The sequence below is a fragment of the Euprymna scolopes genome, chromosome 26, assembly GCF_053919585.1.
Source record: "Euprymna scolopes isolate OS-2025 chromosome 26, ASM5391958v1, whole genome shotgun sequence".
NCBI lineage: Eukaryota > Metazoa > Mollusca > Cephalopoda > Sepiida > Sepiolidae > Euprymna > Euprymna scolopes.
In genome coordinates, this window is record NC_136507.1 from 49,243,169 (window position 1) to 49,261,310 (window position 18,142).

An 18,142-nucleotide genomic window follows, 5' to 3' on the forward strand; every position below is an offset into this window, starting at 1 on the left:
TATATTATTTCAGAATTTAGATGGTTTGGTTTGCAACATATCAATCATCTATGGATCATTTAATGCTGAATAAAGATGCAAAATATAATTCTTTAGGTAGGATAATTATATTCTCAGAATAAATTATTTTCAGAATAAACTGTTCTTAGAAAACATTACTTACAGAAGAAAATTTCAGTAATAATGGGAACATTAATCTTAGAAAAATTACTCTTAGAAGGGAATTTTACAGAGAGAGTAAGGGCATTACTTTCGGAAGACACCACTCCAGAAAACTTGGCATCGGTAATCTTCTTGATTCTCAACATGATTGATCCTCAGACACCACCTACTAGTATCTAGTTGGGGAGAAAAATAAAAAGGAGATACAAGGTTTTGACTTTTAGAAGAACAAGACTGAACAATACAACTGGGGATGAACTTAATAGATACTAGAGCATGACATGACAGTTGATTGATCGTAATCAGGCTTTTCTGATTTTCCATCTAGCCAAAGTAAGAGCTGAAATAGAGTGTTGCAATTAAGATACCATTTATGCAACCAGGTCACAGACTGCTTAGCAACCGGAATCCTGTCAGGAAGTATCATGGGTCACCACCCATGGCCTATTAGTGACCCTGTATTCAGAGAAAGTGAATACCCCTGTGCATGGAGTTGAAGTCAGTGAATTGGTGACGTTGCTGACAGAGTAATTAGAATTTCATATATAAATTTAATGTGAAATGAACACCATTTCCATTAACAGGACAGTAAATAACATTTTTTTGTTATCAATGAATCTAAGTGGCTACTAGTTAAAGATAGGTTTAGAATTAGGTTAGAAAACCACAACAAATATCTTAAAAAAATAATTTATTAAAATGTTTAAAAAAATAATTTATTGGTAGAAATAAATTATTATAATGTTTTAAAAAAATAATTATGAAGAAAAAGCATGGTTGCAAAGTAATAAAAAAAATTATATCGGCTGTGAAAGAATGTAAAATATCTGATAGAAATGTGTGTTCTAAAAGAGTTAATTATTTGCTAGAAAAGTGACTTAATACCAGTAAAAGAAGGCAAAAGCCAAGTTAATCAAAACAAAATTGTTTCAATCAAAAAAGTTTGATAGGATTAAAAACACAAAAATAATTTTTTAAATAAACATTTCTTTCCCTTGCTTCATTTTAATATTGAAATTAGTTTTGATAAATATATGTGTAAAAATCACATTTGTAAACAGAAAATAATATAAACTTTTTATTCAAGTTAAACATTATAATTCTTTTTACGAATATTTAAAAATTAAATACTTAATGAATGCTAGAAATCATGATTTTAATTTTTTAAAATAAAACATTTTCATATGATAATATATTTAATATCATATGAAAATGTTTTATTTGTTTTCAGAAATTAAGTAAAAGATGAACCATACTATGGTGTTACACACAAAAACATGCCACACATGGAATTGTTAATAAAATGTACATTCCTTAATGCAATCCAAATAAACTTTAGTCTATGACTGACTTGTTCACCATGTTTCAGTTATCAATGTTACAAAATTTTTTTTAATCACCATTCAATGATATGCAAGGGCATTTTGATGTTCATCAGGAAGAGGTATGATCCTGAATGGGCTTCACACCTACCGAACCTTAACATCCACTTCAATCTTTAACTTTGTGGTTATCTCAAAGATAATATCAAAATAATCTTCAGACGATTCCTGAAGAGAGCTATCACAGCCAAAATCAGGGCAGCTCTAAGAAAGGAGTGTTTCAAACTTATTGACACCTTTGCAACATATTATTGAACACTGAACCACAACACATTCAAACATTCTTGACAATACAACTTCATTTTAATACTTTGTGCTTTATAACATCACACAATAAAGTGATAGCATTTATTTGGAATAACAATAAATTAAAATAATGACACTTTAAATTTTTACAATTAGAAAAGAGATTGAGTTGTCCGTTTTATAATTCTATCAACACTATTCTATAAGTCACATATTTAATAACTATTTCCCTTGGACTGGCAAAAATAGCAATAGTTTGCAATAGTTTCTGTTTTACCAAGTAGTAGTATTTTTTAAATAATGTCTCATGCCATGGGCTTGGGAATGAAATATTGTGTAAATTAACGGATGAATCATCATTTTCGATTTGTTTTGTCAAAATTTGTTTGTGTGCGCTTTGGGGGATGAATTTTTTTTGTAGTTATAAATTTATGTTATTTTGTCATCTCTATATTAGTATTATGTAATCACTTCTTGTTTGTCTCTGCATAAATTATATTATTTTTTACTATTAATTGATTTTTTTATTTAAATGAAAAATCCAGTAGTAGTAAAAAAATCAAAATTTATTAAGTGGTTATCTGTTCTGTTTTAGTAAAAAGATAATAGAACTTTGCTTTCCTGACTGCTGGAAGACTGATTCTGTGGTACCAGTTTACAAGAATTCTGGCGAAAGAACTGACCCATTAAATTATCACTCCATTAGTTTCCTCCTGCTTTTTACCAAAATATTTGAGTCCATAATTAACTAAGTTCTAGTCCATCATCTTACAGCTGCTAAACTTCTGACCGACCAAAAATATGGATTTAGGCAAGCCCCTTCTACAGCAGATATCCTAACTGTAATCTCTGAACGTATATACCATACACTGGACAAAGCAGGGACAGTGAGATAGAGCGGTAGCCCTAGATATATATCTAAGGCTTTTGACAGGGTTTGGCACGATGGTCTTCTCAGGAAAATCAGATCATACGGTATGACTGGATGAATACTTAATTAAATCCTTTTTAAATAAGAGAAGAATCCAGGTTGTACTCGACAGTTGTACATCTAAACAATATGATATAAATGCAGGTGTACCTCAGGGGTCTATCCTTGGACCTTTATTATTCCTAATATTCATAAATTACCTCCCTGATAAAATTTTCTCTGAGATGGGTATATTTTCTGATAACATCACACTCTATAACAGGCATGAGGGGAAAACCAATGAACACGTATCTAAGGAAATGGCAGAAACACTAGAGAAAGACCTCCAATCTGTAGTGTAATGGGACAAAAATGGATGGTCGCATTCAATGCTTTTTTTTTTTTTTTACATGGAGGTCACCACTTATCAAGGCCCAGAAGCCACTCGGGGATAAGGTTTATTGCGTGTACAGTAATCAATGGAATAGTGTCGTAGTAATCGTTAGTATTGGAGATTTGATAAAGTGTCTTACTTAAAGGGGGCAGTTCATCAGGAACTTGTTTATGTTGGACTTGAAGATATCCAAGTTGTAGTCAGATGGGAAACAGGCAAATGGAAGAGAGTTCCACAGGCGTATATGTCTAAGAAAGAAGCTTTGTTCATGGAATCTACGCTTTGATTTAGGCACAGATAAAGAGTGGGCAAAATTATTGACAGTGTTTTTTGGGGGTTTTTTTTTACACAGGTATCAACACATTATCAAGGCCAAGAGGCCACTCAAGGATAAGGGTTAAAGAGTGTACAGTAGAAATTGGAAAATATAGTAATCATTAATAATGAAAATTCGGTAAATTTGTTAACTTATATGGAACGGCTCATCAAGAACTTATTTACGTTAGACTTGAAGACAACCATATTGTACTCAGCCAGAAAGCAGGAAAACGGAAGACAAATCCACAGGCGTGCAGTTCTAAGAAAGAAGCTTTGTTCATAGAATCTACATTTAGGTTTAGGCACAGATAAAGAATGGGGGGAATTATTGATAGTGTTTTCAGCTAGACGAGTGTTTCTTGTGAAAGTTTGGCGAGGGGGGGACCATAGACTGAAGCTCAGTCAAACACTTTCCATGAAAATAATGATACATCAGAGATAAGCTCGCAACATCTCTTCTGTGAGATAGCGGTTGCAGGGAAGAGAAAAGTGCATCTCCTACGAGGCTACAAAGTCTATTTTGAACTCTATCAAGGCAGGACATGTTCTTTCTAGCAGCTCCTGCGCAGATGTGGCAACAGTATTCCATCCTTGGACGTACCTGGCTCTTATATAGATGGAGAATTGCATCAGCAGTGAGATATCTACTGGATCGATAGAAAGATCCCACCATTTTTCCAGCGCCCTGGCAACAGATTTGATATACGTGTTCCATTTAAGATCAGGAGTAATTGTCAAGCCCAGAAGCTTGTCAAAATTGAGGCCTCCTGAAGACGAGAGCCATTCATTTTAATTGATGCTAGATGTGGATCAGAATGTTGATGATGTAAAGAGAGAAGCTTGGTTTTAGATGCATTAAAAGTAACCAGCCACTCCTTTCCCCATTGTACCACATGCTCAAGATCAGAGGAGAGAGAATCAGAGAGAACTTGGTCATTTACTGTCTTAGATGTGCTACCATAAATGGTAGTGTCATCAGCATAAATGTCTACAAATGATGTAAGGATGTGATTTGGAAGATCATTAATGTAGATCAGGAAAAGAGTTGGGCCCAGGATGGGCCTTTGAGGGACACCAGCATTAATACTGTGAGCTTCTGATTTTTGCCTCTCAACTACTACTCTTATGAACCTATCAGAAAGAAATGATTTAATAATTGAGAAGACATTTCCAGCTATACCATAGCTAGAGATCTTGTGAAGTAAACCTTTATGCCATACCCTATCAAAGGCCTTAGATATGTCAAGAACAATTGCCCTAGAAAGGTGGCCTCCGTCGAGAGATTTGCTAATCCTATGAGATATAACTGTAAGCATATCTGCTGTAGATCTAGCAGAACGGAAACCATATTGCGTGTCACTAAGAAGGTTATTTTTGTTGAGATGGTTGATTACTTCTATATTTAACATAGATTTCAGCAACTTACTCATGACGCACAGGAGACTTATTGGCCTGTATTGAGAGGGGGATGAATTCTTAAATACAGGGCATACTGATGAGATTTTCCAGGGTGATGGGAAGCTATTCTCCTTAAGACAACATTTAAACAGTTTTGTAAGTATAGGCGCTAGTTCTGGTTAAAGTTTTTGAGTACTATAATTGGAATACCATCAGGGCCAGTTGCTTTACTGGAATCAAGGTTTTTGATTAGCTTGGCAACATCACGTACAGATATATGCATATCACATAGCGTGTTTTCTGATACAGGAGGAAATATTGGGGGTTGGCGACCTTGGTCGCAAAAGGTAGAATTAGCTGCAAAGTTCTTGGCAAAGAATTTGGCTTTGTCTGATGCTGACGAGATTACCTCAGGTCCATTGATGATAGTTGGGATAGAGCACACGCTTCTGTTCAGGATTCTGTTTGCTATTTGCCAAAACTGGTGGGAACCAAGCCGCTGCTCAGCTACTTTGGACTTTGCTGCCAAGACTAAGCTTGTTACCTTCAATAATTACAAGAATCCTTCTCAACCACCAATAGCTAAAGATACATTACCTGAAAGTACTTCTTTCAAACTTTTTGGCTTAACATTCACAGAGAATATAAGTTGGAACAGATGCATTGAGAGCATTGCCAGGGCCACTGCAAGAAAGGTAGGCTCTCTCTTCCATGCTAGAAAATTACTTATGCCTGAAAATATCCTGATAGGTCTTGAATTAGGCTTCAGCCTCTGTCCCATTAATGAAATGTTGCATCCTTCTGCCTTTTCTACAAGTATTTTAATGGTGAACGCTTTGACAAACTACAAGTCTTGTACCCCATCGATGTAAATGCCCCCGACAAACCAAACAAGCAGTAAAATTCCACCCCTACACAGTAGAGATCCCCAGATAGAAGAAAGCCTTCTACTTTTATAGTATCTTATCCAGAACTGCTAGACTTAGGAACTCCCTTCCGGGTTCCTGTTTTCCCAATTGTACTAACATGCAGAAGTTCAAGTGTAATGTGAACAGACATCTTGCTGTCAAACTCCCTACATAGTATCCCTGCAACTTATGGCCCTGATAGTAGCCTCTACATCAAAGTGGCACTGTGCCTTGCTTGGGGTAAAAATGAAATAAAATAATAAATAAAAAAAACAATGGAAGACTTTATGTGTTTTCGGTTTTATGTATTATAAAAACATTTGTTAAAACTAAGTCTAGGATTTTCTGATTCTCTCTTAGTAAAAAAAAACTATTAAAATTTATTATATGATTATAGGCTTTGTTTTAGAAAACCAAAGGCAATGAGTATTTGTAGAAAGACAAAACCATTGAATATTTACTGTATTGTTTATTAAATTGTTAGCTGAAATTACAGAATAGTTAAAAAAAAAAATTTTTTTTTAAATCACCCTCTCCCTACATTATGTTCTTAACATTTGATTTTCTTATGTAAATTATAATGGCAAACACTTTCTGCATTGACATCATCTTCCTGTTTGCAAACAGAACTGAATTTCAGTACCTAATCTTTACTGTAACCATTAGATGCAAGTACAGAATATTTATCAAAGTCCATCTCCATATCAAGATTGGGTTTGTAAATAATGTCATTATTTCAACACAATCTGTAAATTGTATAAGTATCATGTTTTCTTATAAAACATAAAACATACAAAATTTGCTAACATGGAGCCTAATCAGTGCTCCCATCAATTAAAATTTGAGGTAACCTAGTAGTTTCGATCTCCAAAAGTAATTAATTTTTAGTAACTATATTATTATTAAATCTGCTGTGTCACAGAATTATGATACAAATCAGTCTGACAATGATTTTATTGCTGTCATGCTAGAGTTCTATTTAGTTTTAGGAGGTCGATTTTCCCAGGCTTTATTTTCTCACTGAGAAGGGGTTAGTTTATTGATAATCACCTGATTGCCACACTGGACTTATCCTAGTGTGATGGCTTCTCAAAACTACAATGGACCTTGTGTCTAACTTTTTGGCAAATAGGTTAATATATCCACACCGCTGTCATTATTTATATAGACAAAGTTTGATTTAATTAAAAACAGAATCTATTATAGGTTCATATTAATAAGTTTATATATAGTTCTCCACTTTCTCATAAATACCAATGCATATTTATTTAAAACTTAGCAGGCCACCTGGTGTTGCCTGGTCGTAAAATATGCTTAAATATGATATTTTAATTTATGCAGATTTTATATTTATTATTCTAGATCAAACAGAGATTATTATATTGTTCCCAATATATAGTAGTGATTTCAAAAGTGTTAAAAAAAATATGACTTGAGTGGTACCAGCTAGAATCAAAACCAAAACATACAGTTTTTCAGCCTTATTATCATCTCACCTAACTGCATATGCATACAAAAACTTTAATAAAATAACATTGTTGAAGATATTAATGTATATTTTTGCATGCATAGAAATAGTCAACTTACACCTACTAATTTCCAATTTTTTCAATTTTGACCCCTTAGTAGCTATTTTACTGGTTAAAAACTAAATAGAATTTGTTCCACAGGTTCAAATCCCTTATATATCAAGTTTCAAGTCTGTAGCTCAAAATTAACAGAGAAAGTTGGTAGAGGCTGTTTCACACACAGACAGATGATTTCACTTTATATAAATTTTTATATAAATATATTCATCCCATCATACATAAGTAAAAAGTACATGCCTTTTTCTAGCCTTCAGATAAAACCATTTCAAGTGGTGAGGAGAAGCAAGAAAGCAAATAACAAGCCAGATAAATCCCGCTATCTGAAAACAATTCAAAAAGAAATTCTCCTCTTTAAATAAAAAGTAAACAGATGTTATTTCTTTGGGTCATCAGAAATGATAATATATGCATATGCAAAATTGAATTGCTAATGTAATTCTACAAATTTATTTGAATATTAGTGGAAATATTGGTGGAGCATAATTCTTCTTTTTTTTTTACACCATTTTTGATAGAGAGTACACACTAGTATATCATAAATATGGGATAAAAACCAATTTAAGGTTAATCCATTCATGAGATAAAATAAATGCATGTTTAACCCAATCCATGCTCTATTTCCAATTATAAATGAAGAGATGACAACTTAAATACAAAACACAATGATGTGTAGTATTTATAAAGCACTGATAAAGCTAATAAAAAAATCTTTTTTTCTTTTTTTTGTACCTGAAAGAAGGGCAGTGTGGTTCTCACCGCAGAAAATGCCCATTACTTTGAAAGAAAGATTTAATTTCTCAGGGATTGAAATCTGTTGGATTGAAGTTCCATGACCAAGCTGGCCATTTTCTCCATTTCCAAAAGTATACACTTCTTTCTGATCTGTAAACAGAAATAAACAAACAAATTTATTAAATATGTCTTGAGGGAATATACAATTGCTAGTTACAATTGTTTTCAGGCATACTATAATGACAAGGTGTAATTTTTTTTTAGATAATTTATAATTACAAAGTACAATTATTTTGAGACAACCTTCAATTTCAAGATAGATTAATTTAGAGGCAACTTATAATTACTAAGGTACAATTGTTGTGAGGACAACCTAGAATTACAATGGTTTTCAGACAATCTGTAATTGAGCTAGAATTACAAGATGCAATTGTTTGAAAACAACCTAAAATTTCAAAGTGGAATTGGTTTTCAAGCAACTTATATTAGATCCAGTTGTTTTTAGGCAATTTACACTTGCTAGGTACAATTGTTTTTAGAGATTACTTATAACTACTAAGTACAATTGCTAGTTAAGCAACCTATAATTGTTTTTAAAAAATAAATTTCCAATCTATATAAACAAAGGGCTCAGGTTGTCTGCTGTAGATTCAACTTTGTGGTTGGACTTCAGTCAAATTTAGCTAAATACATACAGTCTTTAACATAAGAACAGACACATTTAAAATATGATGCATCTATTTAATCTTTGCATTTAACAATGACAATTCTATTTTATAGTAAAGCATAACAGACCAAAAGATGAACAAAGTCTTTCACAAAGAAGCATGGATGTCATTACTGACACAATCACTCTACTCAAAATAGCCTAATAATAACATTAATAGTTAATATCAATAAAAGCTTTTAGTCAAATATTGATCAGATTAAAGTAAGTTGAGACTTATTGATTTGAACTGTTTAAATAGATTGATAGAAATTTATCTTTGAGTGTTTCTTTAGCCATAATAATTGGTAAATCATTAATGAATATCAAAATAAAATAAAAAGATAAAAGCAAATCACAAATGGAAATGAAAAGACGACAAAAAATTATTTGAAAACGATTCATTCTTTCTGAAATATTTGATCACTGCTTACATCAATTCAATCTATATTTTAACAAAAAAGAAGAGAATACAAGAAAATAAAGTTCTTAACCTGTAAGCAAGACAGTATGGGACCCGCCACATGACACAGCTTGAATTCGATGACCATCAAGTGACAATTTTTGGGGTGAACAACAACTCTTAACCTGAGTTCCAAGTCCAAGCTTTCCACTATCAGCCTCACCAAATACAAATACTGATCCTGTCTCTGGAAAGAAAATTATTTTATTTTCATGCAAAAATATAGCAAAATTATCTGACAGTCTCCAATAAATAAAATCATAAACCTATGTTTATATATTGACTGCAAAGGTTGTGATCGTCTACTTATTCAGTGCTCATCCAAATTCAGTGCTTGATTTTGACGCCAGTCACAATGTCAATCATACGATCTCTGTCACTACTGTAACAAAAGGATTCTCTCTTTAAACAAAACCACAACTCCAGTTTAAAACAAGTATTTATTTTGATAAGTTACAATACGCTTTCTTCTACTAAACAACAGGTAAATTAAGACAAATATATCTTCCAACCAAAAACAAACAATGTATCAATTTAAGACTCATCTTATTTGGGGAAAGATGGGTAAGAGCAGGCATGATAACATGGCCATAAAGAAAGGGGCATGACATACATGCAACATGCATATAAGCAAGACCAGCGAAATATATTCAAGTACTTTACAGGGAGAAACAAAATAATTTGTGAGGCTGTATTTAATAATAAGCAAATCTTGTTAGGCAATTATTTGTAAAATAATCTGTTAAGTCAATCATCTATCGTCAAGCAAGAAATTATCATGAAGATGAGTTTTGTCATGTCGGATTTGGTAAATATTATTTACTTGATTGTAATATCTCAGGCAGTAATTGGTACTCAGCAAAATCTTGTCGGTAACTGATAAATTATATCAGTTAAATAATACAATCAAAATCATTTGTTCCTATCACTCCCTGTCATGGTGTGGCTGAGAGAGGAAATTTCTAGGAAATTTCAAGCAATTCCCAGCTGCATGTGTATCCCACTCAGGTGAGATGGTTTAGTTTTTTTCACTTTTTGCAAGACAGTGTTGCCATCTTTTCACATACAGTGGTTGATATGCCCAAATGGTCACTCATCTAGTATTGACCAGAATCAACATCACTTAACTTTGATGATTTATCAAAAACCAGTTTTTTCAATATAATTATGCTACATTAATATAATGTTTTGGATGGTAACAAGCAAAATCTTGGTAAATATTCACAAGCTGATCAGCAAGGTTAGAGTTAGGATAAGCAAAATCCTCAATTTAGCAGGAATTGACAATGACTGGTTCCTTCACAGAAGACAACAAAGTGGGAGTGGGAATGGGAACAGAGTGGTCAATATTTATACCAGTTTCCAGTTGCCTGTTACTGTAATCTGCCAAATCATTTTTTGCTGGCCATATGTAAAATCCTGTTTTGCAGCAATTCAGCAAACTAAGATGTCAGACAAGCCTGTAATGGAAGGGGGAGAGAAATCTTTGCTTACCTGTCAGCAGTGCAGTGTGATAATAGCCAACAGCAATGACAATGACTGGTTCCTTCACAGTGGACAACAAGGTGGGGACAGGATGGTCAACATTTGTACCGGTTCCCAGTTGGCCTTCACTGTTGCCTCCCCAAACATAAACACAACCAGTTTCTTGGAATAAAGAGTGGATTTCTTTCAGAAAAAGATTAAACACTTCCAAATAAAAACATCCAATCATTTAATGTATGCATTTATCAAATAAAACACAATTTAAAATTGAAACAGAAGAGATCAACTATCAAATGGAGTCACTTGTTGAAATGCACCTAAAAACACTGGTCAGAAGTTAACAAAAGAAATGGAATGTGAAAAATATGTTATTCAGATTTAATTTGTAAATGGATGGTTAATTCTATTTTGTTTTGTAGTAGATCATTAATTGCTGTTTTTTGGGGGGGTGGGTTGCTTAAGCAGATTGTTAATTTTATTTTTGTTTAAGAATGGATTGTTTGAGAAAAGGATTGTTAATTACTTTTTGTTTAGAAATGGATTGTTTTATAGAAATCAATGTCTAATTATCTTTTTAAAAATGGATTAGTGTTTTTTTTTTTTTTCAGAAAACATTGCTAATTACATTTTGTTTAAGAATGGATTGTTAATTACTTATATGTCTAGAAATTGATTATAAACACATTTCTACTTACAAATAAAACCGATGACGAGGGGAGGTTCTGTCACGATTTTGCCATTGCCTATGACCTATCTCAGATTGTTCATGAACCCACGCGTGTGCCCGATACACCCGGTCAATATGCAAGCCTTCTAGACCTTTTCCTCACAACTTCCCCTGAGCTGTCTTCATGTTCTGTTCTATCTCCTCTGGGATCCTCTGACCACTCTATTGTAGCAGTTAAGATAAAAATGAAATGTAATAAGTCTTCAGACGTACCTCTCCACCGTACTGTATATCAATACTCTATGGCTGACTGGGATAGCTTCCGTACATTCATATCTGACCTACCTCTGCATTCTATGTTTAAAAAGGATGTGTCCTCTATAGTATCAGACCTGACCGAATAGTTAATTATAGGCATAGACCGATTCATACCATCGAAAAAATTCCAACAAAAACCTAACAGTCAGCCATGGTTCTCCCCTGAATGTGCTGCTGCCATCGCGCACAGAAATCACTTTTTTCATAGCTACCAACATAATAGATGCACTGAGACTAAAGCTGCTTTCAGGACTGCCAGCAACCACTGTAAAAGAGTAATAAAACATGCAAGAGAGCTTTATGCTCAGTCTGTTAAATCCAAAGTAGTTGAGCAGCAGCTTGGTTCCCACCAGTTCTGGCAAATAGCAAACAGGATCTTGAATAGTTTGTTTGTTTGTTCTGTTTTATCGCATATCAACCACTTTGGGGTCATTTAATGCCGAAAGGTTAGTTATGTTGTGTTATATATTGGTTTGTTCTTCTTAAGGTTTTTTTTTGGGGGGGGGGTCTTTCCTTATATTTTAGTGTATATTTTAATCTCTTTCAGAAAATTGATAATTTTTTGGGGATCAATCTTGTTTAATATTGTTTTTAGATTGTTTTCTTGGTAATACTTTGTTCGGGTTTGTTCAAGGTCAATGCAGTTTGTCAGTATATGGTGTATTGTGTAGGGTTCTTGACACGTTATACAGTTTGGTGTCTCCTCCCCTTTTAGTAGATGTGAGTGGGTGATGTGAGTGTGACCTATTCGCAGTCTGGTCATTACTACCTCTTCCTTTCTTGTTAACTTTTTTGTGTCTCTCGTTCCAATATTTGGTGTTATTTGGAATAATTTGTTTTTGGTGCATGAGCTCCAGTTTTCTTGCCATTTTCTCTTCAAATATGTGTTTATTTTAGTCTTTAGGTCTGTATAGGGGATTTTTCCACTTATGTGGTTTTGTTGCAGAGTTTCCTTTGCTGCCTTATCTGCTTGTTCATTCATGTAGATGCCGATATGGCTTGGTATCCAGCAAAAGATAATGTTTTTTTCCATGGTTATGCCCTCTATTTTGTTTAGCAATTTTGTAATAAGTGGGTTTGCCATTTTTTTTTTCTTTTAGAGATATGAGTATTGAAAGTGAGTCAGTAAATATGATAGATTTTTGATGGTCATCATTGGTTATTATATTTAGTGCCAAATCTATGGCTGTTGCTTCTGCGCTGAAAATAGAAGATTCGTTTGGGAGCCTTTTCTTTAGTTTTATTTTTTTGTGGATGGCTGTGCATCCTACTTTATCTCCATCTTTTGATCCGTCAGTGTAAATTTGTGTATATTCTTTGTATGTATTCTGGATGGTAAGTAGTTCTTTATGGAAGGTTGATGGGTGGGCTTTCGTTTTGGGATATTTATTTAATTTTAATATTATGTGTGGTTGTTTGATCATCCAGGGTGGAGTTTTTGATTTGTTATATTTATGTATTTTTGTAATGTCCATTTGGGCTTCTGTGAGAAGGTTTTTTATCCGGAGGCTATAGGGCTTGATGATATTTTCTTTCTTGTTGAAGAGATGTGTGTATTGTGGGTGGAGGGTACATTGGTATGCAGGATTTGATGGACATGATGCCAGCTTTAGGTAATATTGTAGCGCTAACTTCTGTCGACTTAGAATCAGTGGAGGCTACTGGGCCTCTATATAAAGGCTTTCTACTGGAGAGGTTCTAAATGCTCCCAAGGCCAATCTTAATCCTTAATGATGGATTGTATTTAGTTCTTTTATGTAGGACTTCCTTGCTGCTCCATGGATGAAGCATCCGTAGTCCATTTTAGATCTGATTAGAGTTTGGTATAATTTCAATAATGTGACTTTGTCTGCACCCCAATCGGTGTGTGCTAGGACTTTGATCAATTGCATTGTCTTTTGGCATTTTGCTTTTAAATATTTTATATGTGGTATGAAAGTCAATTTTTTATTGAATATAATACCTAAATATTTATGTTGGTCGGTGAGTGGGATGTTCTTGTTATCCAGTTTCAGGTTGGGGTCGTGGTGGAATTCTCGTAATTTGCAAAAGTGGATGCATTTAGTTTTTTCCTCTGAGAATGTAAATCCATTTTCTATGGCCCATTTGTTTATTTTATTCAGACAGAGTTGTAGTTTGCGTTCGGTTGTTTGTATATATTTAGATTGGTAGTATATAAGTAGGTTGTCCACATATAGGGCGTTTTCAATTCCTGGGTCTATGTTTTTTATGATATTGTTTATTTTAATGTTGAAGAGGGTGACAGACAGGATACTGCCTTGGGGGACACCCATTTCTTGATCTTTTTGGACTGAATAAGTGTTGTCCATCTGTACTTGGAAGGTTCTATTTGTTAAGAAATTTCTGATAATTTCTGGCATTCTGCCCCTAAGTCCTAGTTCATACAGGTCTTTTTGGATTCCGTATTTCCAAGCGGTGTCATACGCCTTTTGCATGTCAAAAAAAATTGCTATTAGATGTTCTTTTTTTGCAAATGCTTTTCTTATGCGTGTTTCCAGTTTTATTAAGTGGTCGGTGGGGCTTCTATTTTTCCTGAAACCCGACTGGCTTTCTGTAATTAGATTTTTGCTTTCCAAGTACCAATTTAACCTTTCGTTAATCATTCTCTCAAAAGTTTTGCACAAACAACTAGTGAGTGCAATGGGTTTGTATGATCTTTTTTTGGTTTAGGTATTGGGATTACTGTTGCCTGCTTCCAGTTTTTTGGGATGCTGTTAGTTATCCATATCTCATTGTAAATTTGTAATAAGTAGTCCAGTGATGGTTTTGGTAGTTTTTTGAGGAATTGATAATGGATCTCGTCGGGGCCGACTGCTGTATCGTGAGATTTGTTTATTGCCTCCTCTAGTTCTGCACTGTTGAATAATTGATTGTAATTTTCTTCATTTTTTAATTTGAAGTTTATTTTTATTGTTTTCTTCATTTTTCTTTATAGCTTGGAATTTTTTATTTTGGTTTTTTGATGATGAGTTCATTGAGAATTGTTCTGCTAATTTATTTGCGATATTTTGTTTGTCGTAATCTTCGTGTTGTCGCATATAAGGTGTTTAATAGGGTTCTTTGTATTTTTTCCTGCTATTTTTCTGACCATCTCCCATATTTTTTGGGGTTTTGTTTTTTGATTAATTTTTGTTACATAGTCTTTCCACGTGTTTCGTTTTGATTCTTTGATAGTTTTCCATGCTTTGGCCTTGCTGTTTTTATATGTGTCCAAATTTTCTTTCGTTGGACTGTTTTTGAATTTCCTTAGGTTTGCACGTCTGGCTCTTATAGCTTCTTTGCATTCTTTATTGTACCAGGGTTTGTTATATTTTGTAGAAGTGGAACTTTTTGGTATGTTCTCCTTGGCTATTGTGAGTAGGGTATTGCTGAAATATGTGATGTGTTCTAAGTTAGGATTCGCTTCAGGTATTAATCTGTGTTGACATGTATTTTGGAATTTTTCCCAATTTGCCTTTTGTAAATTCCAGCGAGGTGTTTTGTCTTCTAGTTTGGGATTCTCGTTTTCTATTATGATTGGGAAGTGGTCACTTCCGCATGTATCCTTATGTGGTCTCCAGCTATAATCCATGTATATAGTTGGGTCACATAGAGTTATATCGATTGCTGATAGGGTTCCTGTTGGTGGGTGCATGTATGTATTCTCTTTGTTGTTGAGTAGGCATAGATCATTTTGGTTAATTATTTTTTCTATGGTTTGGCCTCCTTTGTTGTTTTTTTCACTGCCCCACCATATATTGTGACTATTGAAGTCTCCCAGTAGTAGAAAAGGTTTAGGTAGTTGTTTGATTATATTGTTTAATTCTGTTTCGTTTATTGTTTCGTTTGGTGGTATATAGAGTGAACACAGGGTTACTGTTTTGTGTAGTGTTGCAGTTATTGCAACATCTTGCATATTTGTTTTTAAGTTCACTTTGCTGTGTGGAATGTTTTCGTTTATCAGTATTGATGATCCACCGGTGGCTTTGCATGATAATGTGTTTATGTGGTTGTATATCGAGTGTATTGAGTAATGTTTTATCTTAATTTTGTCATTTTCTTTTAAGTGCGTTTCCTGTAGGCAAATTATTGCAAGACATAGGGATTTGATAAGTATTTGTATTTCTTCGATATTAATTTTTAATCCTCTTATGTTCCACTGTAGGATTTTGTTAGCCATGGTTTATATTTTCTTTCGCTTGTTTTGGGTTGTTGGAGTTCTCAATCTCCATGACTTCATGGCTTTCGAGTCCTGGTGGCATAGTGTTTTTTTGTTTGTCTTTATCTTTGGTTTGTGAGCTAGGGCTTTTATTTGTTTTTGTTTGTGATCGAGATCGTGGTGTTCTTTTTTTCTTTTCTTTTTTTTTTACATAGGCATCACCACTTATCAAGGCCAAGAGGCCGCTCAAGGATAAGAGTTAAAGAGTGTACAGTAGACATTGGACAATATAGTAATCATTAATAATGAAAATTTGGTAAATTTGATAACTTATATAGAACGGCTCATCAAGAACTTATTTACATTAGACTTGAACACAACCATATTGTAGTCAGCCGGAAAGCAGGAAAACGGAAGACAATTCCACAGGCGTGCAGTTCTAAGAAAGAAGCTTTGTTCATGGAATCTACGTTTAGGTTTAGGCACAGATAAAGAATGGGGGGAATTATTGATAGTGTGTACAGCTAGACGAGTGTTTCTTGTGAAAGTTTGGCGAGGGGGGACCATAGACTGAAGCTCAGTTGAACACCTTCCATGAAAATAACGATACATCAGAGACAAACTCGCAACATCTCTTCTGTGAGATAGAGGTTGCAAGGAAGAGAAAAGGACATCTCCTACGAGGCTACAAAGTCTATTTTGAACTCTATCAAAGCAGGACAAGTCCTTTCTAGCAGCTCCTGCCCATATGTGGCAACAATATTCCATCCTTGGACGTACCTGGCTCTTATATAGATAGAGAATAGCATCAGCAGTGAGATATTTACCGCATCGATAGAAAGATCCCACCATTTTTCCAGCGGCCTTGGCAAAAGATTTGATGTACGTGTTCCATTTAAGTTCAGGAGTAAAGGTCAAGCCCAGAAGCTTGTCAAAACATGAGGCCTCCTGAAGACGAGAGCCATTCATTTCAATTGATGCCAGATGTGGATCAGAATGTTGATGATGTAAAGAGAGAAGCTTGGTTTACGATGCATTAAAAGTAACCAGCCACTCCTTTCCCCATTGTACTACGTGCTCAAGATCAGAGGAGAGAGAATTGGAGAGAACTTGGTCGTTTACTGTCTTAGATGTGGTACCATAAATGGTAGTGTCGTCAGCATAGATGTCTACAAATGATGTAAGGATGTGATTTGGAAGATCATTAATGTAGATCAGGAAAAGAGTTGGGCCCAGGATGGACCCCTGAGGGACACCGGCATTAATACTGTGAGCTTCTGATTTTTGTCCCTCAACTATTACTCTTAAGAACCTATCAGAAAGAAATGATTTAATAATTGAGAAGATATTTCCAGCTATACCATAGATAGAGATCTTATGAAGTAAACCTTTATGCCATACCCTATCAAAGGCCTTAGATATTTCAAGAGCATTGCCCTAGAAAGGTGGCCTCCGTCGAGAGATTTGCTAATCCTATGAGATATAACTGTAAGCACATCTGCTGTAGATCTAGCAGAACGGAAACCATATTGAGTGTCACTAAGAAGGTTATTTTTTTTGAGATGGTTGATTACTTCTGTATTTAACACAGATTCCAACAACTTACTCATGACGCACAGGAGACTTATTGGCCTGTACTGAGAGGGGGATGAGCGATCACCTGAATTCTTAAATACAGGGCATACTGATGAAATTTTCCAGGGAGATGGGAAACTATTCTCCTTAAAACAACGTTTAAACAGTTTTGTAAGTATGGGCGCTAGTTCTGGTTGAAGTTTTTTGAGTACTATAATTGGAATACCGTCAGGGCCAGTTGCTTTACTGGAATCAGGGTTTTTGATTAGCTTGGCAACATCACGTACAGATATATGTATATCACATAGCGTGTTTTCTGATACAGGAGGAAATATTGGGGGTTGGCGGCCTTGGTCGCAAAGGGTAGAATTAGCTGCAAAGTTCTTGACAAAGAGTTCGGCTTTGTCTGATGCTGACGAGATTACCTCAGGACCATTGATAATAGTTGGAGCACACGCTTCTGTTCAGGATTCTGTTTGCTATTTGCCAAAACTGGTGGGAACCAAGCCGCTGCTCAGCTACTTTGGACTTAACAGATTGAGCATACAACTCTCTAGCGTTCTTTATTACTTTCTTACAATGGTTGCTGGCAGTCCTGAAAGCGGCTTTAGTTTCCATACATCTATTACGTTGGAAGCAGTGGAAAAAGTGATTTCTGTGCGCAATGGCAGCAGCACATTCTGGAGAGAACCACGGCTAGCTGTTAGGTTTTTGCTGAAACTTTTTCAAG

General features: G+C 34.6%; 1 protein-coding gene across 1 annotated transcript in view; it reads right to left on the reverse strand.

The window, feature by feature from the left end:
• Window positions 1-18,142, reverse strand: part of LOC145248013 (X-linked retinitis pigmentosa GTPase regulator-like) — a 105,409-nt gene that overhangs the window by 52,353 nt on the left and 34,914 nt on the right. The window contains exons 6-8 of the mRNA XM_080109706.1: window positions 10,703-10,855; window positions 9,240-9,395; window positions 8,037-8,189 (exon numbers count right to left, since the gene is read on the reverse strand). Coding sequence (XP_079965832.1) covers window positions 8,037-8,189; window positions 9,240-9,395; window positions 10,703-10,855 — 462 coding nt within the window. The remainder of the gene's footprint in view (window positions 1-8,036; window positions 8,190-9,239; window positions 9,396-10,702; window positions 10,856-18,142) is intronic.